General features: G+C 39.6%; 1 protein-coding gene across 1 annotated transcript; it reads left to right on the forward strand.

The window, feature by feature from the left end:
- The first annotated feature begins 2,698 nt into the window (after window positions 1-2,698).
- Window positions 2,699-23,086, forward strand: lmln (leishmanolysin like peptidase). The gene is made up of 17 exons (XM_004081659.4): window positions 2,699-2,801; window positions 2,891-3,159; window positions 3,758-3,861; window positions 4,571-4,601; window positions 6,934-7,016; window positions 7,362-7,479; window positions 7,647-7,825; window positions 7,906-8,011; window positions 10,393-10,487; window positions 10,977-11,094; window positions 11,261-11,368; window positions 11,453-11,640; window positions 12,561-12,693; window positions 14,068-14,227; window positions 17,929-18,059; window positions 18,320-18,530; window positions 19,976-23,086. Exons 2-17 carry the CDS (start codon window positions 3,019-3,021, stop codon window positions 20,074-20,076), a joined length of 2,007 nt encoding a protein of 668 aa, XP_004081707.1. The 5' UTR covers window positions 2,699-2,801; window positions 2,891-3,018; the 3' UTR covers window positions 20,077-23,086.
- Window positions 23,087-24,242: the final 1,156 nt, after the last annotated feature.

A 24,242-nucleotide genomic window follows, 5' to 3' on the forward strand; every position in this document is an offset into this window, starting at 1 on the left:
TTTATGTTATATTTTCCCTGTAATTCTGGTGGCTTCCCATAGATGGTGTACTACAAAACATTAACTTTGTCAAGGTGCAGAAGGTTATTGAACGCAGCATTTCTCTAAGTTTGCACTATTCCCTGCAAGACATCAACCCATTGGTGTAATTAGCACTAAAATGAGAACAAAAGTCACAGTTTTTAAATAAAAATGTTCAATTTTAAAATATTCATTTTAATCCAAATTAAAGCATGTTTTTGTCCAAATTCCATATTATTTCTTTCTCTAAAGAGTTGGATTACCAAAACACTCCACGTATCTCTTCCTGGTCCGGCCCTTGTCTCAAATTTTAGAACCCTTAGTGGCCCATTATTAAAAAAGTTTCCCCACCCCTGATCTAAGCTGTTGAAGAATGAAGGGGCCGCTTTATATAGGATCAACATTCAGGACCTGCTACTTTAAGCTCTGATGAAATTCTTACATTTTCTGATAGTAAAATTTCAAATATTAGACATAAATTGAATCAAGTTATTCCTACTATCAGCCCAGAGCAGGCGGAAGCGGAAGAAATAAAGGCATCCATAGAAACTTCTGTAACATTAGACTGCTTCACTGCTGTGGATCAAGCGGAAATAACATCAGTTATTAAAGCCTCCTAAAACCTCAACTTGTATTTTAGACTCAATCCCCACTAAGTGTGCTGCTCTGCAGAAGCTATGTCCTTGAAAATGACACAGGTTTTTTAATTTGCCCAAAAACAGCACAATCATGATAATATGCCACTAGAAATGCTCTTAACCCTTGTGCCCACCCTTACATTGACGTGTTATCCCTACCATGACAAAGGTGGATAAACGTGAAGAGGATTTCCTGTAATGGACACCAGTGAAGATCACAAATCATTGAAGAAAAAGGTCTTGTGGGGTCGAGATGACCTAACTTCCAATGTTAAAGTGCCTAGGATAGCACAAGGGCTACAATAGATCAAAAGATGATTGGAGTGGGACTTTAAACTTTAATTCTAGTATACTTCTGTCTGGTGCGTAACACTAATTTTTTCTGTTTGTGTAAAAACACTTCAAATAGAATTTTAGTTTGTGAAATAAACGAATTACCTGCAATTTCGCAATATCAACAGTTAAAGAAATAGCTAAAGATTCAGGGGAGAACTGGTTAAAAGTGTTGTGGTCAACTGAGACAAAATGTACGCTATTTTACCCTAAGTCTTGGCTCGTCTTGGCTCACATGTAAATGCCTTCTGGGAAGGCTGTCCGCAAGGTTGAGGAGTGTGTTTCTAGGAATTTTTGACCAGTCTTCCAAAGGTGCATTGGTGAGGTCACACACTGATGTTGGTGGAGAAGGCCTAGCTCTCAGTCTCCGCTCTAATTCATCCCAAAGGTGTTCTATCAGGGTCATGTCAGGACTCTGTGCAGGCCGGTCAAGTTCATCCACACCAGACTCTGTCATCCATGTCTTTATGGACCTTTAAGGACACCATAATTCCTCATCCACCAAATTTCACACTTGGCACATTGCAGTCCGAAATGTATCTTTTTCCTGGCAACCTCCAAACCCAGACTCGTTCATCAGATTGCGAGATGGAAAAGCGTTATTCATCATTCCAGAGAAGGTGTCTCCACTGCCTTAGAATCCAGTGGTTGTGCCTTACATCACTGCATCCAACGCTTTGCATTGCACTTTGGCTCCAAGAAGCCAAAATTCCATAGATTTCTATAGACAAAATAAGTAGCTGTTACTCGGTCATTCTATTTATCAGAATAACTGTTATTGCTCTGATACCTTTTTCTTAACATCTTCTTGCTAATTCCAATTTTTTAAAATTATATTTTCTCTTGATTGCGATATCGGAGAGCGACAGTGCCCGCTGGCCCCCACCACCAACTCTTGATTAACAGATTCTCCTGAGCCCGCTGTCAGTGAAAGGGGTGTGGATTTCGTTGCCATAGAAATGTTGACTTAGACCAACTATGACCAATCACTGTCGTCTATCTCCAATATGGCGACGTCCGCATTGCGGAAAAATGGCATCTGAATTGGCTTCATTTCACTGGAGCCAGAGGTAAGGCATTTTCTACAGGTGATGTCACACCTGCTTAGTCCAGTTCTCTATGCACACACCTGGTTATACAAAGAGAGGAGGGGAAGAAAACAACTGTAAGAGCCACACTACATGCTGTAAACATGAGTCACAAGAACATACTGATGAACAGAAATATAGTTTTTTAACATTGACTGTTACACTAATGACCTAAAAAACTAACACACCAACTCAGAACACAGACAACCAGTATGAGTGATCAACCACCAGACATGATGCTGAATATAGGAGACTCATGTATGACCTTTCCTTCATTAAATATTTTTGTCTTGAATCCACTGGGTGCCCATAATTGAAATTGAGGATCAGTGAAGATTGCTCCAACAGCATCATCCAACAAAAGACAGATCGGGACATGTAATGAGGAATAGATTTACTCAAATGTGATCTGTAATCATAATTTTATTTCTCATCTACTGTACCATTCTTTTCAAAAAACTTTTTTTTTTAATTTTTGGTCCCCCGTTCATTCTTTTATGTGTTCTTCTAACGCTAAATATGTAAATTAAGTTTTGTTAATAAAGTTTGCTTAAAAAAACTGGGCCATCTGTCTGCACACTTTTACTACTTCTCAACATCTTGGTAGAATGACGATCTTTGCAGCGCTTCCTGTGTTATTCGTGTTGCTCATCTTGCATTTCGACGATCTTTGCGGCGCTCTCTTCTCAGCTGATCAGACCAGGACCGCTGCAGCTTCCAGGTTGGTTATTTTTGCCGGCGTTTCTATCAGTCACTTCTGATTGTTCTCAAAAATGCCGTTTTTATTTTACTTCATTTTTGTTTCTACAGGGATGTTATCGTGTTGTGATCCACCCAAAAAGCGATGAATGATACGAGATCCAAGTGGATTGGACGGAGAGCCGCGGAGCTTCAGTTGACTCCGGGCTGCCAAGCCCCGACTGTCGGGGAGCTCCAGGATGGAGTCGAGGCTAAGCGGGGATGGCAAGTCGCTTTCCCCCCGTGTTGTCCTCGGTCCCGGCGTCCTCTTGTCTCTCCTGGCCGCGTTAGCCATTTGTTATGGCTCCTCCTGTAATCACCGAGTGCCGTCTCCCGCGGAGGTAAAGCCCTAATCTCAGCTGAGACGAACTAAGCTAACGCGGTGGCTGAGGTTGAAACGACCCGTCCGCTGTATAAATACTGTTGGTGGATGTAGGTGAATTAAACCCAACGTAACGTATTTGTGCTCCAAACTCTTCAGTTTTGTGAAGAATTAGCGGGATAAAATGTGAGCTAACAGGCTAAGCCAAAGCTAGCCCGTTTCTGTAGAGGAATGGCGTTAAGCTAAAAATATTCGTCCACATTTTTGCTTCAATTTGAGTCTTTCAGAGTTAAATTCGCATGAAACTGAAGGGTCTCCCTTAACCCAGGTTTGACCTACACGAGCCAAAATACGACTTCAAAATAAAAGCCTTTTGTTTACTGTTCATTTTTAAATAAACTCGCTATATTTTGTATATCTTTGTGGTTCATGTCAATTTAAAACGTTTCTGGTTTTTATCTTCAAAGTAAAAGTAAAAGCTGTTTAAAGGTTATTCTTGTGTGTTTATAACATTTTGCATTAATGGCCGTTTCAGTGTTAAACATACTTGCTGACATGATTTAAATGGAATTGTCATTCATATTTTTTTTAAGGTTGGTTGTTTCTTTTTTTTTTAGGTCATCCATCATGTGTATTTGAAGCCTGAGCGTTTGACCAAGAGGAGCTCTCCAGATGTCCTGCAGCTTAAAATAAAGATCATCTATGACAGCAGTGTTGACCAGTAAGCACCATTGCAACACTTATGTTATTGCAAAAGTATATTATACCAATGTTAAATCACAATTTAGGGCTGGTTGATAAAATTCATTAATCGATCTGAAATAGCAAACAACAAAGTCTCAAATGTGGCGAAACATTCCAGAAGAAAACCCAGCTTTAGTCCAAAAACATCCTGATCGAGATGAGAGAAAAAGTTGTTTGTGTACAAAAATCTATTGGAGAAGTGGATTCACTGTTAGTTAATTATGACATATTTGCTAGTGCTGGAAATAGTTCTCATCAGAACCCATTAAATGACAGAGGATCCCAAAAAAAGGAACATCTCTTCACAAACATAAAAAAAAAGTGAAACGATGCAGTTCACTGGAAACACCGGGTTTCCAAAGGGTGTGTTTGAATTTCTGTGGGACATTGATCCAAATGGCTCTTTGAGCTGGAAAGGTTGACAACCCCTTGTCTACAGTATAGTTTTTGCTCAAATCTTCTGGAATAATGTGTAATGCTAGAGCCTGTGTTGCCAGTGTTAATTTCAGTGTCGCTATAACAGATCTATAAACCTTTGAGTAAAAATATATTTCTTTCTTCAGCTGTCATAAAGCAGCTGTGAATTAGCAGTTTTCTTTGATAAAGGTTTTTTTTTAAGGATTCAGACATTAGAAACGCAGTAAAAGGAGATTTCTATATCATACTTGTGTGCTCTGTCTTTATAGACTTCCAGCTGACAAGAGGAGGCTGGTGAAGGTAAAGAGGAACTCATAACTTTACATAGTTATTTTTCTCTATTTTTATTTTGTAAGGACTTAACCTAAAATGATTCCTTTCTTAAGATTCAGAATCTCTCAGGACAAAGGCTTCAGGGGGGTACTCCAGAAAGCATGTTTAAACTACCCTGACTTTAACCCTGAACTCTGGCTGAAATCCGCCTGAACTTGCTTACTCTGGGTATGTCTGTTCCAAAAGACTGGAAATGAGTTGGCGTAATTACACTCGACTTGGTAGCCCTGGGTTAATGCACGTGCACAGCAGGTACATGAAGACATTCTCAATTGATCTTCGATTTCCGGAGTCACCATGGAAACGCATGGAGAAGAAAAGAGAGCGCTATACTTCAGTGAGACGGAGTCGGAGATTTTAATGACGGCGTATAAAGATTATACGTCCATCAAAAAAGTAACAGGCCTGCATCAGCAAAAGAAAGAGATTCTCCTTGGAGAAAAAGAACGGACAAAGTAAACGCATGAGTTTCTGATCTTATTTTCATTGTGGCGCATACATATAACTTATCCAACTTAAATTAATTCAGTTAGTAACAAGTACCGGTAATTGGGTTAAATTTATTCAACCTAATTTCTTACGTCTATCTAACTCAATATTTTTTTTACAACTCAAATTAACATATTTATCTAAATAAATGTCATATTACTCCAATTAAATTAAAGTTTTTCCATCTTAATTTATTGTAATTCTTGAACTCTCATACGTCTAAATTTGAGCCTGCAGAAATACTCATTTTTATAACATTAAAATGAATGAAACAAAATGGATTTATATCATGTAACCATTTACCATATCTCTGAATTTATCATCACACCACTGTACAGTAGGGCTGCCAAATAAACTCATCATCCTCTCCCTCCCTCTCACTCATGTTGCAGAAAGAATTAAACATAACAGGAAAAATAACTCGGCAAAACACAGTAAAAAAGCTAAACAACTAAACACATTTGGTCAAAAACCCACACTTAAACCCAAATCCGTCCAGACAGGCAATGGGAATGGTATCCCAAAATTCCTTGCGGTGCCGATCTAACAGCAGCACCAAAGTTACATCTACTTAAATGAATTAATTTGAATGAAAATAAAATAACTGTCTGAAAACTACGTGTTATTTTTAAGCTGACTTAACTAAAAAAACGATTTATCTTAACTAAAGCAAATAATTAAGTTAGATCAAAGTAAAAATGTTTATCTGTCCAACATCCATACGTGGTCTTATCACCCTCTCACGGTGGAAAAAGTATTATCTGAGCTTCTTCATCCACTAAATCATCTTCAAATGGACACGCCATGCTTTTTCACCTCTCTGAAAACAAACTAACCTTCAACTAAACCTGCTCCAGACCAGGTTATGTTCAGAGCATGAGTTGCCAGGGGAACTAAGCATACCCTGAAACATACCTCTGTTTTTGGAACCGAAAGCGGTGGTTGTACACTGCTTTAGCCTCAATTTTACTGTGGGAGCTAGCATAACCTGCTTTCTGGAATACCCCCCTGATCAGCTGAGAATGGCTAAACTTCAAGCTGCCTCTTTTAAGAGCCAGGGTTTTGCATTAGAAAGTTTGCATGCATAACTCCATAAGGGTCACCAAAGTCACAAAGATGGTTTGAATCATCAAGAACTCAGCAGAAATTGTTGCATAGGCAGACGGAATCAAAATACTAGAACAGGCCAGGCTGGGTCATCTGCTGGGTTTGATCAGGTCTGATTGTTGAAGATCTTTTTTCTTGAAGAAGCATCACAGTATTTTCATCTTTTGCATTTGGAAGTCGTCGTTGGACAACAAAGGCTCAAACACTAAGACTGTGGTTTCATTTTTAGTATAAGATGCATACCTTAGGTTTTAAAGCACAGCACAAATTTAGTTGAAGCTTTTGTCTTGTCACAATGAATTTGGATTTGAAAAATAATTTGATGTATGTTTAGTGTGGGAACACTTTGCTATTACCGTTAAGCAGTTTTTTGGTCAATTTCTCTGAACTTTTCTTCCGCTGCCTGATTATTCTTTATGGACACCTCAGTTGCAGTCTAATTGGGGGAGGGGGGGTGTCACAGATGTTGGACCTCATGATCTAAACTTCACACACTTTGTGGTGTGACCATAACATATTGTTTAATGTAGTAGAATTCAGAGGATTATTTCCCCAAAAACTTATCTTGGAATGACATGCGTTGAGTTTTTACAGCAGTATTAACTTGCCTTTAACTTAAAGAAATCTGTCATCATTGACTGGCACCTGAATTAAACAAGACGGGTAAAATTAGAGATGTTATAAACTGTTTTGCTCCCTGCAGGATAAGCTGTTTCCTCAGGCCATTGACTTCTTGCAAAGAGCTTTCAGTGTAAAGCACAGGGTGGGACCCATACTGCTCAGCAGGTTTGTGGTTCTCTACAACACTTTTCTACTGTTTGCCCTCATAAAGTGATCATCATTACTGCATTTTAGAAAAACATTACAAAATGGACATTGAAATTCTGTTTGCTATTATTTATGCATTTAAACTGGCTGAAATTCATGTTTTCTTTCTATAATGTTTCCATTTTCTCTTACAAAATCTTAAATATTTCAATAATTTATTTCAATAATTTGTTCTCTACCAGGTGATCATTTTTTGTGTCTGACACTTGATTTAGGTGGAATCTTGTTCTTCAAATGTTTTTCCTTCTGAAATAATTTAGAATCAAAGTACACAACGCTGCATAACATGGTTGTCTTTTTCAGACTATGTGCAACCAACCAGTACATGAGGAAGAGAAATGACCCTCATCGATACTGCCAGGAATCCTGTGCAGACGTCACCCGCTGTGGCCCCGTCATCGTACCACATCACCACCTTCAGGTCCGACCAGGCAGCAGACGCTGGCCACACAGTTTTGATTTTAGCTGCATTTATTGGCATTCACCTCCGTGTAATGTGGAATGAAGGAAGAAGGAGAAATAAAAGGATCTTATCTAGATCAAAGTGATAGGATGAAAGTAAGTTTGCCTCGTTTTTCTTTTCTTTAGCAATGCAAAGTATGCAGTGAGTTTGGAAAGTCGTGTGGCCCCACAGGACCTCCAGATGGCCCCGGGGTGGAGGGGTCGGACTTTGTGCTCTACGTCAGCGGAATAACCACGGAGCGCTGCGGACAGGAGAACATAGTAGCCTATGCTGCTTACTGCCAGCTGGAGGCGGAGCTGGACAGGTGTGAGGATCACAGAGGAACTTCACATTCTGTCAGCATCAACTGAAGCTAAATGTGTGTGTGTGTGTGTGTTTGTGCAGGCCCATTGCAGGCTATGCCAACCTGTGTCCTACCATGATCTCCTCCCAGCCTCAAGAGTTTGAAGGGATGCTTTCCACTGTCAAACATGAGATCATTCACGCCCTGGTAAAAAAAAAAAAAGAAGAAACATCTCTTTGATCCTGATAGTGACGCACGCACGATAATGACTTTTTACAACCGATACCCGATATTTTCCTGCCTCTTGTAGCTGATAGAGATACTCATACAATATTTTTTTTAAATAATAAAAGAAAAGATATCAGTAAGTACAAAGTAACAGCGAACGGCTCTTTTGTATTCAACACATTTGCAGAACTAATTTTACCTGCAAATATATTGAACAACAGTTTGTACAAACACTTTATTATCCATTTCAGTCTGCCATACATCTGTGAACAGAGAAACTGCGTTTTAATGGTCAGAACAAATACTAAGACTTTAACTTACATTTTTCAATACATATAATAACGTGCAAAATAAATAGTTTAATCTTAAGGTGCAAAAATTATTGCTTTGTTTGAAACTGAAGTGCAAAATAAATGGTTTCTCATAGAAATAAACTTTTCAAAAATATGAAGACCAGGATTGGATAACCCTGCTTTACATTAATCTCGATTTTTAGCACTGTCTGTTGATACGTCCCTCTTCAGGGAAGAGGGAGAAAATGTGTAACAAAGAAAATTGAGATAACCGGGCAGGGTTAAAGTTGACCACACAGCCGTTTATTCGGTGACAAATAAAGAAATCAAAGGGAACTAAAGGAAAATAAACAACAAAAGACCAAAGGTGGAATAAATGATGGTATAACTTAAATTTTCAGGCTCTGTAGCTATACAATTATGGCAGAAAGGCAAAACTGAAAATTACTCCAAATGGAAACAAAAGACCACAAGAGTAAATGTAACAAAAGGACAAAACCAGAATCAAACTAAGGGGGAAACCAGAGGCTTTCTCAAGCTCAGGCCAGGCAGACAGCAGGGGCAGGCTGGAAAACAAATTCCCAATCAGGAATGCAGCCGCCACTGGAGCAAAGGATCCTGGGAGCTTTTAAAGCTTCCCTCCAAGCCAGGCGATTGGAAGCAGCCTCAATCAGCTTATGCAGGGGGGGGCGGAGTCAGCAGCTGTGCCGGAGCTGACTTCTGCTGCAGGTGCTGAATTTCAAACACATACACACACCACAAGACAAGCAGACACTGCCAGGGGTCATAACATATATACTATAAAAAACAAAAACAAATCTTCTCCAGTTTTTTTCATACTTTGCTCGATCTTTGACCAGAATTCTTTGGTCTGAACAGAAGATATTTCTATGGATTTTTACAGCTGTGTGAAAACTCACCTAAACTTACTTTGTAGACCAAACAAGGGGGGGGTTATAGGTTTTCTCTGGTGAGGTTCACTACAGCGTACATGCACAGACCAATGCTACCAGAGTAATGCAAATAGTGCTATCAAGCGATTAATTTTTTGTATGCGATTAATTACTGCATCCTGTAATTAACTTTTGATATTATCACATTTGATCACATTTATTTTTAACTTAATTGGTGTGAAAAGCCTCATTGAGATATTCGTGACAATAAAAAGTGGCTTAGTGAAGTTTTCCTGATAACACAGACTTGCAATATTACCTTTTACACCAACAAGGGGGATTTTTTTCCATCTCAAACAATTAAGGTAAAAATAAAACACGAACAGAACATCAGGTACAGAGTGCTCAAATCTAACACAAAAACTGTAAAAAAAAAAAACTTTTCTGAGCAATCCAAAAAATATTGACCACTAACTTCTTAATGAGGTCACAGCAGCAACGCGATGCGTGCTGCATACACTCAGACATGCACTGTAAGGAGTTTTCAGCTGAGTTCAAATGAAACGTTAATGCAGCAGACACTGGCCCCTAGTTGGACCTTTGTTTTTTATATTTGAGAACATGACAACCGTTATAAATTAAAAGTGAGATTTACGGGATTAAAAAAAAAATGCGCTCATTTTTCTGTAATTATTTAAATCACAATTGGCACAATAATTTGACACCTGTAAATGCAAATGTTAACTTGCACACCAGAGAAGTGCATAAAAATCAGTATCTAGTGTGTAGATGTGAAGGATTGAGCAGGTTCATGCCGTTATAATTATGAGTTTTCTTCATCCCTAATGCTTATTTTTCTTTCTGGGAAGTTTAACCCTTGTATGTCATACATGTTGTATAGTCCCCTCTTAGAGGTGCAGTGTGAAAGGAAGCTAAAATTTAGTGACTTACATTTCTTTTCTTGACTAAACTGAGTTTCCTCATCCATGCTGGTCTGATCAAATACTGCTGAAACACTGTAGATTCCATCGAGCTTCTGGGAATCTAAAGATTCCATTTTCAAAAATGATTAAAGAGAGAAGGCAAAGGAGAGTGATACTTGCAGGTATACTTTGGTTTTGGTGTGAACACTGGATGAGATTTTCACCTCTGTTTTTCTGTTTCTGTCTACCAGGGTTTTTCCGCCGGGCTTTTCGCTTTCTATCATGACGACGAGGGCAAACCTTTGACTCCTCGCTTTGCCAGCGGCCTGCCCGCCTTCAACGAAAGGTAGCTTTAACTCTACTGAAGAATGTTAGTTTGATGCTAATCGCTCTTTAGTTGCACACATCGATTTGGAACAAGGTGCCATCCTGCATGCATTGTGTATTGTGCACAGATTGATGTGAACATGACTCTGAAATGAGCTGTTTTTTATCCTCAGGATAGAATGTGCACATAATTGTGAACAATAATCTGAATTAAGACGGTTTAATTTATGGTTAGAAGGTTCTTGAAACTCAGTTACTTTGCAGAGTCTTTATGGTTTCATACACAAAAATCTCTCTCAGAATAAGCAATAATAAACGTGGTGCAGGTGTGAAAAAGGCTTGTGGCTACTTTTGTACCCTCACCACAACCCCAACCCTCTGTCACCTTCAACAACCTCAAAGTCAGAGCTGAGGCCGACCCAACCTCCTGTTTGCAACAGCAGAGGCAGAGTGTCTGTGCACAGATGCTGCAGGTCTAACCTGTTGTCTTCAACCTGTTGTCCATCAGCCTCGGGCTGTACCAGTGGAGTGAGGCAGTGATCCGGAGAGTCAGCAGGCTGTGGGACATTCGAGGAGGGGTGATGGTCCGACACCATGTGCACGTCATGGTCACCCCTCGGGTGGTGGTAAGAGGAAGTTTTAATTTAATCAGATGTCTGAGAAAAAGGCACAGGTGTTTGGGTATTAATGAGATTTTGGGGTAATGTTTCCAAAGATGCCTGTGTTGTTGTTGTTAAGTTGTTTTTTTTCTGCCTTTTGAAATAAACTCTTAAACAAATTGTTGTGTCCCAGGAGGAAGCCAGAAATCATTTCAATTGCCCCATCCTGGAGGGAATGGAGCTGGAGAACCAGGGGGGGGCTGGCACTGAACTTAATCACTGGGAGAAAAGACTCCTGGAGGTTGTGACATATTCACTCTGCCTGCTTTAAAAAAATTAATAAAAACAACAAGTTCATAACTAGTAATGTATTCTCCTCTGTCAGAACGAGGCCATGACAGGCTCCCACACCCAGAACCGGGTCTTTTCCCGGCTCACGCTGGCCATCATGGAGGACAGCGGCTGGTACCGGGCCAACTACAGTCTAGCTCAGAGACTAGACTGGGGGCGGGGCCTCGGCTGTGACTTTGTCATGAAGAGCTGCAAGCTATGGATGGACAAACAGAGCCAGAGGTCCTTTTAACATCTATTTCAAGAAAAGTTTAGTCTCAAACCTGCAAAAATTTTCAGCGTGTTCTAAATTATGCAAATAATGTTTTAAATGTCAGTATAATTTAAGTCTAATCATTAGAGTCTATGTGTATGAAATGTTATTGAACAAACATAAATATTCAAATCTAAGAAAACTTTCAAAGTCACTGTTCCACATTATTACACACAGTTCCACATCATTTGATAGATTCTAAAGAACTGAAAATAATCATTTGTTGAATTTGCTGCATTGGGAGGTCATATTTACTGAAATCAAAAAAGTTATTTTAATTAAAAACCTCTTAAAAGTTCAAGTTACATATGAACATAGGACCCCTTATTTTGTAGCAACTTCACAATTCTTGCATCCACTGAACTTGAGTTTCTACGTAGAACTGCAGGCCTCTGGAGGATCCTACACCTTGATGTTGGTGGGACTCCAGAGAAACCAGCAGTCTCTAAAATGTATTTATCTGTCAGAAACCTTCCTCATTCTGCCTTTATCTGCAGCAACCCGTGTGTGCTCTGAATTAGCCACAAGTCTGTTGATTGTACGATGATCACATTTATGTTTTCCTGAAGTATCAAAAGGTTTTCATACCTTGTTTTCAGCATCAGAGATCCTTTTTCTTTTCCATATTGCTTGAAAATATTGGTCTGCTTAATAATGTGGAACGTCCTTCTTTAGTAGTCTTTCCTTTAATTGAACTCACCCGCCAAACTAATAATCACAGGTATCTAAGATTGATGTCAGTGATTCAAAGAGCCCAGAGACACAATATCATCCATGAGTTTAATGAAAAACAAACAATTAGACTTTTTTTTACACTTGAAAACAATTAGCACAATAACTTGGAATGAACTATAAAAAACCGGTTGTATGTTTTTACTGTTTGCTTTAGGCGACATGCTGTGACCCCTTACTGCAACACAGTGCGCTCCTCCCCTCTGCAGCTCACCTGCAGACAGGACCAGCTGGCTGTAGCCGTTTGCAACCTACAAAAATACCCAGAGAAGCTGCCTTTGGAGTACCAGGTACACCACCCAAGCCCATCTGTGCTCATGCAGTCAACTGAAGATCACAGAAAACTTATGAATCAATTAGTTTTTTCATTCAGTTTCTACCACTTTTTTACTCCCATTTGTAATAACAATATTTTGCAGAAATCTTGACGTGTTCCGTTAAAAAAAAGGGAACCAAAGTAATGACTTTAATTGTATCACTTCACCCACAGCTGCATAGGTTTTTAAAATCTGTCTTTTATTTTCACTCACTTCTGTGACCAAAGAGCTGACAGTTCTATCAAACTTTAGCCTGCATGGTTTTTGGCCCTCAACATTATCAGTAACTTGAGAAATCCCTGTGCTTTTTCTACTTCTGTGGTGATATTCTTGCACCAGAGGTGCGAAAAACTTAAATATATAATAAAAAAATTCAGAAAATGAATTTTTTGTGCTTATTACTACTGTGCAGTAAGGGCCAAACTGACATTTTCATAAACAATAATAACAATGATAATAATGGATTAGATTTATCTGCGCTTTTTCTTGTTGCTCAAAGCACTTACAATGTGTCCATTATTCATTCACTCCTCATTCATACTTGGTGATGATAACTACTGATGTAGTCTCAGCTGCCCTGGGGCAGATTACCTGCTCTACCATCTGAGCCACTTCCGCATACAATGCAGAAAGAAACAAGTGATAAAACAGTTTAAGAAAAATTAAAAGCCTGAAGAAATGATTCTTTTTGTTTTTTGTTGCATGTTGAAGCAGCGTGTCTTTTGCTGGGACCGCGTCCTTCCTGTTTAACTCCTTTTAGATTTCACCTTCAGGACGATGCACTAAAACGGGTGTCTGAGTGGCTCTTGGCTCAATCTGCCTCCTGCTCAGTGAAGAGTCTTTCTGAATTCTTCTGTGGTCATTACATGAGCACCCTGACATTGCTGGGAAGATATGGGAATGTTTACTATAGCAGCGTTCAGATTGTGGTTCATGTTATTCTTTTGGAAGACTCTTGTCTTTCTGGTCAGCACTTGGGCTTTCCTTTGAACTTGGCCTTCCTGTCCTCAACTTCAGACCGAGATCCGCAAAATCCAAATGATCCTCGCTGTTCAGCATCATGTTCAAGTATCTTCACAGTCAGTAAGGTCAGATGCAACACCTGAAAGTGTCATGAAAAAGTCAGTTTTGTGTTTTCTTTTATATTGGGACAAAAAGAGATGTGCTCTTCTAAACTAAAGGACAGGTCTTTTTAACTCATTTTTGTCATCTCGAACCTGAAAATGTTTGATGCTTGTTAAAATGTAAAAACTATAGCCTTCCTTTTAGGCTTCCGCTGATACCTTCTAGCATGTTTGTGTATTTTCTGTAACACAAAGGTGCTTGTGTCTGTCTCTTTGATCTCAGTATTTTGACCAGATCTCGGATGTGGCTGCAGACCAGCTCTCGTTTTATGGGGGGGCTGTGGAGATCGCAGACTACTGTCCCTTCAGCCAGGAGTTCAGCTGGCACCTCAGTGGAGAATACCAGAGAAACTCCTACTGCAGAGTGTCTGAGAACCAGCCAGGTAGTGTTCATGGCACATTAATGAAGCACTTTGGTTGGATTTCAATTTACTGTCCATGTGTTCTGCTTACATTCCGCAGTAAGATGAGACTCATAGTTGAGGCACCATTTTGATTTGAATCACTGGGACTTCTTTCAGTTTGGACTGTTAACATCTTCTGCCTTGTGGCTCATTGCCCAAGCTTTTTCTTTTTTGTGTTTTGAATCTCAGTTCTTCAGATTACTCGTATTAAACCAACATGGTCACCAAAATCAGCTTTTTTCTACAGTTGATCCACATCGTCACAGACATCTGCACAATTAAAACCAGCCAACATGGAAGAATCCTGGTGAAAATTTATGGAACAGTTTAAAAAAACAGCCAGAATTAAATGTTCCTTTTTATTCAGAAGAATTTATGGCTGTTACAAACATTAACAGTAGCAGGGACTGGACTGAACAACCCCTAACCGTCGCCTCCAAATAGGAAGTACCTGCTGGCCCCAAAAAGGCAAAATCCCATAGACTTCTATTGAGAAATAAACAGCTGTTACTCAGTCATTCTATTGGTCAGAATAACTATTCTTGATCTGATACCTTTTATTATCATGTTCTGAATGATCTTAATTTTTTTTCAATATACTTTTGCAGTAGTGTAAGTTATTCAAGTTATAAACCGAGCAATCAGATGCGTCAATAAAAGTAGATGGCCTTGCGTCAAACGTTCAAAGCATTTGATTGACAGATTCTCCCAAGCCCATTTTTAGTGGAAGGGTTGCGGCCTTCTAATTGTGCTCACTCCTGATTGAAGACAGTGGTTGCCACAGAAATGCAGATGGACCAATCACGGCTTACTAGGAGGTCTGGTTCCAACACAATGACTGACATATAGCTGAGAAATGGCAACGGAATTGACTTCATTTGGGGGACATCACTCGCGATTCGTCTGGTTATAATATACAGTCAATGACTTCAAGCCCTCAGGTAGGAAAAAAACAACAGGCATGCTGTTTGGCTGCAGCATCGGCAATCTCAAACATGAAAGGTCTTTCTGTGTAACTGCCTTCTAAAGGAATTTATGGCCTCTTTTTTTTTTTTTTGCAGAAGCATGAAATATGCATTTCCTTTTCTGGGAACTGGCTGGAATGCCTCAGATAGTTCAGCTAATAATGTTCCTCATGTATCCAGCCTACTTAAAGCAAGAAAAATGTTTTGAACCTTCAAAAACTTATGTTCACCTCTGAGTGCCTTCAAAGGACAGTACATGACTTTGAGTGTAGCTTTGAACCCATGACCTTAAAACATGCAGTAAAACGCTTCAATGGGTAGGAACCTCAATCTTCGTGTAAAAAGTTGGTGCAGCTTAAAGATTTTTATTTATTAAAGATTAAAGTCCCGCACCTATCAGTTTTTGACCTATTGTAAAAGCGTTCTCAGTGGTCTTTTAGTTATCGTTATGCTGTTTCTAGACAGAAAAAAATCAAAAAACCTGCGGCGTTTTATAGCAGGGATTCTTAATCATGGGGCCGTGGCCCAATCTTGGTCCGTGAGGATCAAATAGTGGGGCGCAAATATAAATTGTTCTGAATCAGAGGGCCGCGAGTGCTGTGGGATCTGAATGCAGCATTCCACCACTTGGTGGCAGTGATGCGTCAGTCAGGTGTTGTGGCATGCCCCAATACGCAGTGTAGCTGAGTCAAAAACATATATGTGTCCGAATTCCCACCCTAATCCCTAACTACTAAAAAACGACATAGTGTGGGACTATGTAGTGTCCTGGATTTTAACAGCAATTCGGACACCATGAAAATTACTTTTTTTTTTTTTTTCGGTGAATATGACGTCATTGATTTCACGGAGTAAAAACGTCATTGATATGAGCTTTTTGCGACGATCATTTATGAATCCACTATGTCCTGAAGTCAAAAAGTTAATGGTTTAAAAAACACATTTAAATACATTTTCTTTGCAAAAATCGTTCAAACACAATGCATTGTGGTCTATATTCGCCAATCTAGTGAGCATTGATGCACACTGGTTTTTCGCAGACTTCTGGGAAATTTCTAGGGCACTTGATTTTGTGTTCTGACAGCACTACAAAGTGTATATAATTAAACTTTATCAAAACCATCCCCACTTGTTTTTTATAAGACTTTTTTAATGCCACTTTGCCTGCTGTTATAAGTTCCTTAGTTCCCATCGAGCAGGTGAAATGGGGGAAGGGGGATGCGCCATCATGCGTGCCCCTCGTATTGCTGACCCAGCTGCTGCAGTTTCCCGGGCAACCGCTAGGTCAGGGGTGGCGAACAAGTTTGACACCAAGAGCCGATTTTTTTTTTCCACAGTGAGAGACAAAGAACCACACCACATACTGACCTGCCAAGACGTACACACACAAACGTGCAATTAAAGCTGTATCATTTACCCATAAAACGCTCCTTTCACTACAATACAACAGCAAGTATTTTACTTGTGTTTATTTCAAGGAAAGTGTCCACCCTCAATACACACATCAAATGCAGCTTAGCCAGAGCTAACACAGCGACTACCCTGGAGGTCAGATACCCCCTCCACAGACACACACACACACACACTCGCTCTATCTCACTCTTTTCTCTTTCCTCTCTCTGACACACACAACTACTTAGTGACATGCAGTGAGGTTGATGGCTGCTGAGAAACTGACTTCTATGAAGTCCGATTTACAATGATAATAACTGAATATTTCACCATTTATCCAACAGCATTTAACTGGTAATTCTTTGTATCTCAACATTCCTCTTTCAATGACACTTACACCAGCAAATACACAAACATCTGGACAGAGCATCCTTCTGGTGTCTGAATAATTCATATTCACAATAAACACATTACATACATTGCATTTCAGTTGTGTGTAGCATAAATAAATTTTGACCTTCAGTAAAAAAAATGTCATCATTTTTTTTTGGTTTAAAATTTAACTATTGACTGCATGCAAGCAGATACTTTATAAAATGTGTTAATATTGTAACGATTAAACTTGTTCATCACTATAGCGGGGACACAAATATTAAGCTGCTGAGTACCTGGCTGCATTGTAGAGCTGTCCGTGCCCCTCCCTTCAAGTTGTTAAGCTATTTATATGAACACACCCATAATTACCCAAACAGCATGGACCTGATTTCTGCTCATAGCCCCCTCACTCATGGTTTTACACCCATGATTCCCCACTTCCCATGAGTCTTAGGGGCTGAAGGCGAAACTTTGAAACTTGTATTTTTAAGTGTGCTTGTTTTATTACCACAAAACTTTATTGATCAAAATGCCTCATAAATATTTTTGGAATTCCGATTTATGTTAAGCATAACGACCCTGGTTTACCTGTTCCCTGTGAAAATAAATATTTTTGAGATGATTACATTTTATCAAATTTCCCCCCCACAAGGTTTTATGTTGATAAACCATAAAATGACTTGATTTAATTATTAAATACAAATCAAACAAGACATAGATCAATTTAAATCAACATGTGAATTAGAATGGGCCTCGAATAACTTTGTACTGGGAAAAATGGCTCCGGTGTCAAAAAGGTGAAGAACTTCTGTTTTATAGGACATAGTTTCTGCAGAGCGGCAGGAGTTCATTAGAAATTCTCCTGATGCTACTGATTCACAACAATTTGAATAAGGAAATGCCCAGGAATGCAATTTAAGCATACTGTTTCTTCCTGTGTGTGTTCAGACTGGTGGAGGAATTATGGAGCGGAAGAGTACGGACCAGATTCTGTGTGTCTGTACCAGAAGTCCGCCTTTGTGATGGAACAATGCTTCCGCAAGATGACATACCCAGACTGGGGATCGGGATGCTACAAGGTTTCTGACCCCCTAAAGTTGTTTGTTATTTGAGAGTAGTTCCAGATAGCTCCAAACCTATTTATCCAGGATGGTTCCATGGCAGCAAAAGTTTTATAAAGAGTCATCTAGTGTTAGTTTTCTAAAAGGCCAGACCCAGTGAAGTTCTCCTGTGTTAAAAAAAAATCGAAATTCTGAAAGTTATGGAACTTATTGAATAAACTAAACAACCATCAAAGCAGTGGCACAGCTTAGAGGATTGTCTCACTCTTTGCGCGCAGGTGTCATGCACGCCTCAAGGTCTGGCGGTGTTCGTCCAGGACCGCTCGTTTACGTGCACACGCAAGGGTCAGCTGCTAAGCGTCAGCGTTCGAGTCAGCGACTGGGTTTACAACGGCGTCCTGATGTGCCCCGCCTGCTCCGACTTCTGTGACAACTGCCCACTCCCACACCAGCTTTTGCCCATCAACACCTCCAGGAGCAACCCCATTGGTCAGTGACAGTCCAACTTACCATTCCACCTCACTGCTAGGGATGGGTATCATTAAAGTTTTAACGGTACTACTACGCTTATTGATACTGCTTATTGATCCGGTATTTTAACGATACTCTTATCGATACTTTTTGAGGACGAAAAATAAATAAATAACAAATTAAGAACATAAAGTGTTTTATTTCCTCATTATGCAACATCATTGCTTTTTTTTAACAAAACATTTTAATTTAACATTTTACCAAATTGAAAAGTAAAATACGTAAAAAAAAAGTTATTTAAAGAAAAATAAACCGCAATGTTTTGACATATTGCTGTCATGATGTAAATATAAAACAAATTAAATAAACTGTTCACTCTAAAATAAAATACAGTTGCATAGGGCAACGTGGTGGAGTATGCAGGTAGATTACAGAAAGCCGCACGTTCCTCTTTTTTTTTTTTTTTTGAAAGTTCTGCAAATGGTGCGTGATTTGAACTATGATAAACACAATCATCTTTGCTAATAATTTACTTTTTCTGCGAGTCCTGTGTTCAAACTTTAAAGGCTTCTGGGAATTTCCATCGTATTTATTTCCATTACAAGCTGCATGCGTTCTTGAGTGCGCGACACGGCCGCCCGCTGGAGGACTTTGTGTTTTGGGGGGGTCGCAAGAGTCACCGCGGTGATCAAAAATCCCCCGGGTGTGCGTTCAATACCGGGGCTCGGTACCCATACCCACTTTATTGATCAAAATGCCTCATAAATATTTTTGGAATTCCGATTTATGTTAAGCATAACGACCCTGGTTTACCTGTTCCGTGTGAAAATAAATATTTTTGAGATGATTACATTTTATCAAATTTCCCCCCCACAAGGTTTTATGTTGATAAACCATAAAATGACTTGATTTAATTATTAAATACAAATCAAACAAGACATAGATCAATTTAAATAAACATGTGAATTAGAATGGGCCTCGAATAACTTTGTACTGGGAAAAATGGCTCCGGTGTCAAAAAGGTGAAGAACTTCTGTTTTATAGGACATAGTTTCTGCAGAGCGGCAGGAGTTCATTAGAAATTCTCCTGATGCTACTGATTCACAACAATTTGAATAAGGAAATGCCCAGGAATGCAATTTAAGCATACTGTTTCCATCGTATTTATTTCCATTACAAGCTGCATGCGTTCTTGAGTGCGCGACACGGCCGCCCGCTGGAGGACTTTGTGTTTTGGGGGGGTCGCAAGAGTCACCGCGGTGATCAAAAATCCCCCGGGTTCAATACCGGGGCTCGGTACCCATCCCTACTCACTGCATCCAAAAACAAGCTAAACATTAAAATAAGATTTGTTGAAAAACAAGATCCACATAGTCCAGTTTGTTTTTAGATTAATCAAATGAGAACCACTGATGTTAACTGTATATTTAAAAATGTCATAAAAGAGACTGTTCTGTTTTTAGATCCGTGCTCCAGTTCTTCTGGTCTGACCACAACTCTGTGGCTTCTTCTGCTCAACCTGCTCCCTCTAGTGGTTGGACTGCTACTCTGCCACTACAGCTGATGACACTCATGCAAACACACTGAAGGTAGCTGAACTATATCCTGTACTGTAGTCCTTTAAGGATGTCAACTGGATGTTTCCCTCCTACTTTTGACTTTAACATGAAAAAAAGCCATTTTTGTGGACTCTTCAAATTTTTTAATCCTCTTTTTCTATTACTTACAATTTTCTGTAGCATTCCTTTTTTTCCTCTGATCTCCTTTTCATCTCTTGAACTCTGGCTCAGCTGTAACTTTAGCTCCTGAGCTCCATACAGGTCTGGACTGGTGTCTTTACACCAGTGGTTCTTAAACTATTTCCCCAGTAGACAGGAGGAAAACTTTCACCCAATAGGTTTTTTGAGTTCCAGATGTGAGCTTTTTTTGTGGATCTAGAAATCTCAACATGTTTAATTTCTTCTGTCTTCATTTTAGCTATGTAACTTTTTCTTACATTTCCCACCAACAGGTTCAAGTGTCTGACTTAAATGAGTCATGTAAACTGTGCTTCAATGGTGGGTGGGGGTGGGGAACACTCATCATCATTACAAGACTCATACTTTTGACACTTTCTGACCTTAGATTTTAGCTGGAATTAAGGGTGCAACGGTTCTTTTTAACAACGATTTGATTCATATCATAATTTGTGCTGCCAATCAGATTCATAGTCAATATTAGTTCATTTTGAATGATCTGATTTACTGACCTAAAATGGATCCGGGACATCTTTATCCAAAACTTCAACCAGTGTGCTCAGAGAGAAATACCTGGTACTGAACATTGCAGCTGAAGTCTTCCAGATTCTTAGATTTCTTCAGGATAATCAGGTGTAAATGAAATATGTGTCCAAACAAACAAGTAAACAAGAATGAATGTCAAATCCATTCACATTTTAGTTTCCTAAAGTTCAGCCCACTGTTGTATTTTCACATCGAAATAATCCTAAGGGAACATTCTTAGAACATTCTAGCACACTGTATGGTCAAATGTCTTTGTTAATTCAAAGTGTTTCCACACATTGAACTGGAAAGATGGACTGATCAGGTTTTTGCTGACCTCACATGTGTGTTGTCTGCTATGATGCACTTGGTCGTTTTTACGTTAGAGTAAAATGAACCTACGGTGCCTCAATCCAAATAGTATTTTCCAGTTGCATTATAATCAATTTATTTAATTTTAAAAGATTTTATAACGTATGGGTCGATTTGATTAACAACTTACCTCAGACATTGATCTGGTTCGATCCTAGGTTTAGAAATCGATCAATCGGTTAAGTCGATTAATCATTACACCCCTAACTGGAATTGATCGTTTCGCTTTGCAGACAACTTTGGTGTGTTTCTTTCCATTCCTTCAGATTCTTGTCCATTCTCCTGACTGACATGTTCTATTGTCAAGAACACAATGTCTGTTTTTTGCCAAAATTTGATTCCGTTGGCTTTATCTTCTGACTGATTTCGACCCTGGAGGTGGGAAGACTAACAGCTGATGAAGAACCACTGGTCTACATCGACCTAACTAACCAGACTACAGTACACTTTTATTAAACCAACAAACTTAGCTGCTGTATTCAGACTGGAGGACTAGACAGCTGCTTAACTCAACTAATGCTGTATAAAAGGAGGTCATATACTGTAAGCAGCTCTGTGGCAGCTACGGTCCTTATTCAGGAAGGATCATTAGATACAGTTCTAATGGAGCCTCCTCAATACTGGCAAAGTGAGGGAAACACTGACACATCTCCATGTTTTTAAGAACCAGATTTGATTTGGTTTAAGTCCTGTTGGGGATGACAGGGATGCTTGATTAGTTCTTAACAGAATTTCTTGTGAATACACTTGTTTACAGATTTTACAACCCCACTGAAAGCTGCTTTTTATCCCATGTATGTGGAACAAGTCACTCAGACAGAGGGTCTGGTCTATTTTACTTTTTTGAAACAAGCGAAGCTGTATTTCAGAAACATCTCTGCTAAACATCCCCAGGGAATGTTTGGCAGTTTGCATCTTGTCATGTGAATGCTTCTAACATTGATGGGGCCTTTTCTGCAGAAGTGCATGATTAAGAGCAGCTTTGGTGATGTGAGTCACACTCAACAGTCAGACCTTCATGCCACCAGAAACTTGTCGGTTCCGTTACTTTTCTTCAATATTGATACTTCAGTGAAGCTCCAGATCACCCTGCCTCATCTGATTCCTGTGTTTATTTTAAAGTAATTTAATAAACCCATCCTCTTAGCTAAATTAAAGGAGAACATTGGAAAATGTGGCACCATCTCAGAACAAGGAACCATTTGAAGAAGTTGAGTTTAAATGTGCAGGTTTTTTGGCACTGTACAAATAATTAATAAACTGGAAGGATTCTTTCTTTGCGTGGGGGAGAGGCGGGGCTTGTGCCTGTGGATGACATCCCAGCGGTTTTTAAAGGCCTCCACTTGCTGATGGACTGCTTGAGTGGAGTGTTTTTGAATGAACCTTAAGCTGTTAGGGATCAGTTTTGATCTTTTTCTTTTTCCCTTTGCATGAGGCAGGTTGACATGTTCTTCACACTGGCCTGTTGGATTTTCTTTGAAATGGTTTTAAATGTCTTAGATCCTTTTTGTGCAAAAAACTTATGGCTTTCAGGAAACTAATAGAGAAATGATTCTGATCATGAAAAGACGTGAAGACTGTTTGATTATTTGATACTGAGGGAAACGGTTTTGTCTGCATTTTTTGTAAACTGGCTGACCGTCCCGTTTAAAAAGACTGTTTTAAAATTGCAGACTGTTGTGAAAAGTCACCATTGAGGTGCAGAGGCCAATGTCAGCACCTTTCCAAAGAAAATACAAGATATGCATCAATTGGTAGTTTCGTGTTTTAAATTGTTTACTCTAAAGTGTGTTAACATGACCATAACACCTGAAGGTCAGAGCTTCCAGGACCTCTGAATGACTATCAGATCTGTCATCATTCATGAGTCAGAGAAAATGTTTCGTAGTATTTATTTGGCCAAGAATCCCACGGCAGACCCAAAACAACCAGAAAAAAAAATTAAACCCTAATTAAGAGAAGAAGACAGAGTTAAAACCGTGTAATTTCACTAGAAAGAACCGAAGCCCTAAACTACAATAAAATGCAAACTACTACAGCTTAGTCTTAGCACAGCCATGATGACAGCAGGCAGTGCATTAAAACTGCATGAAGTTATAAGGGTTTTAGTGGTTTCATGTCTTTTCTTTTCCATAGAAAGGTAAGACAGGAATCTCCCTGGACAATGATGTTTGCAGATGACATTGTAATTTGCAGTGAGAGTAGAGAGCAGGTGGAGGAACAGCTAGAGAGGTGGAGGTTTGCTCTGGAAAAAAGAGGCATGAAGGTCAGTCATAGTAAGACAGAATACATGTGTCTGAACGAGAGGGATCAAGGTAGAAGCGTTAGGTTACAGGGGGCTGAGGTGAAGAAGGTGCAGGAGTTTAAGTACTTGGGGTCAACAGTTCAGTGTGATGGGGAGTGTGGAAAAGAGGTGAAGAGGCGAGTGCAGGCAGGTTGGAGCGGTTGGAGGAAAGTGTCAGGAGTGTTGTGTGACAGAAGAGTGCCAGCAAGACTCAAAGGAAAGGTGTACAAGACAGTGGTGAGACCAGCTCTGCTCTATGGGTTAGAGACGGTAGCAGTGAGACAGAGACAAGAGGCTGAGATGGAGGTAGCAGAGATGAAGATGTTGAGGTTCTCCTTAGGAGTGACCAGGTTAGACAGGATAAGGAACGAGTACATCAGAGGGACGGCTCACGTTGCCTGTGTTAGGGACAAAGTCAGAGAAGCCAGACTGAGATGGTTTGGACATGTTCAGAGGAGGGATAGTGGATATATTGGTAGAAGGATGTTGGAGATGGAGCTGCCTGGCAGGAGGGCAAGAGGACGGCCAAAGAGGAGATACATGGATGTCTTAACAGAGGACATGAAGTTGGCTAATGTTAGGGTAGAAGACGTCCATGATAGAGTGAGGTGGAGGACGATGATTCGCTGTGGCGACCCCTGATGGGAAAAGCCGAAAGAGAAAGAAGAAGAATGTCTTTTCTTTTCCATAGTAGTCCCCTTACAGATTTTCAAGAAATGGCAGAAAAACAGACAAATCCAGAACAAGTGAACAAGAAAAGGATGCAAAACGGCTACGAGCTTTAAAAAAGTCATTTTCATGTAACGAAGTTTA

The sequence above is a fragment of the Oryzias latipes genome, chromosome 21 (genome assembly GCF_002234675.1).
Source record: "Oryzias latipes chromosome 21, ASM223467v1".
Lineage (NCBI taxonomy): Eukaryota > Metazoa > Chordata > Actinopteri > Beloniformes > Adrianichthyidae > Oryzias > Oryzias latipes.

Bases quoted from the DNA above. Each gene is read 5' to 3' on its own strand.
- lmln (XM_004081659.4), top strand. From the start codon at position 3,019: ATGGAGTCGAGGCTAAGCGGGGATGGCAAGTCGCTTTCCCCCCGTGTT. The intron at 14,228-17,928 runs GTAGTGTTCATG...GTGTGTGTTCAG, and splicing joins AGTGTCTGAGAACCAGCCAG to ACTGGTGGAGGAATTATGGA. The intron at 18,060-18,319 runs GTTTCTGACCCC...CTTTGCGCGCAG, and splicing joins GGGGATCGGGATGCTACAAG to GTGTCATGCACGCCTCAAGG.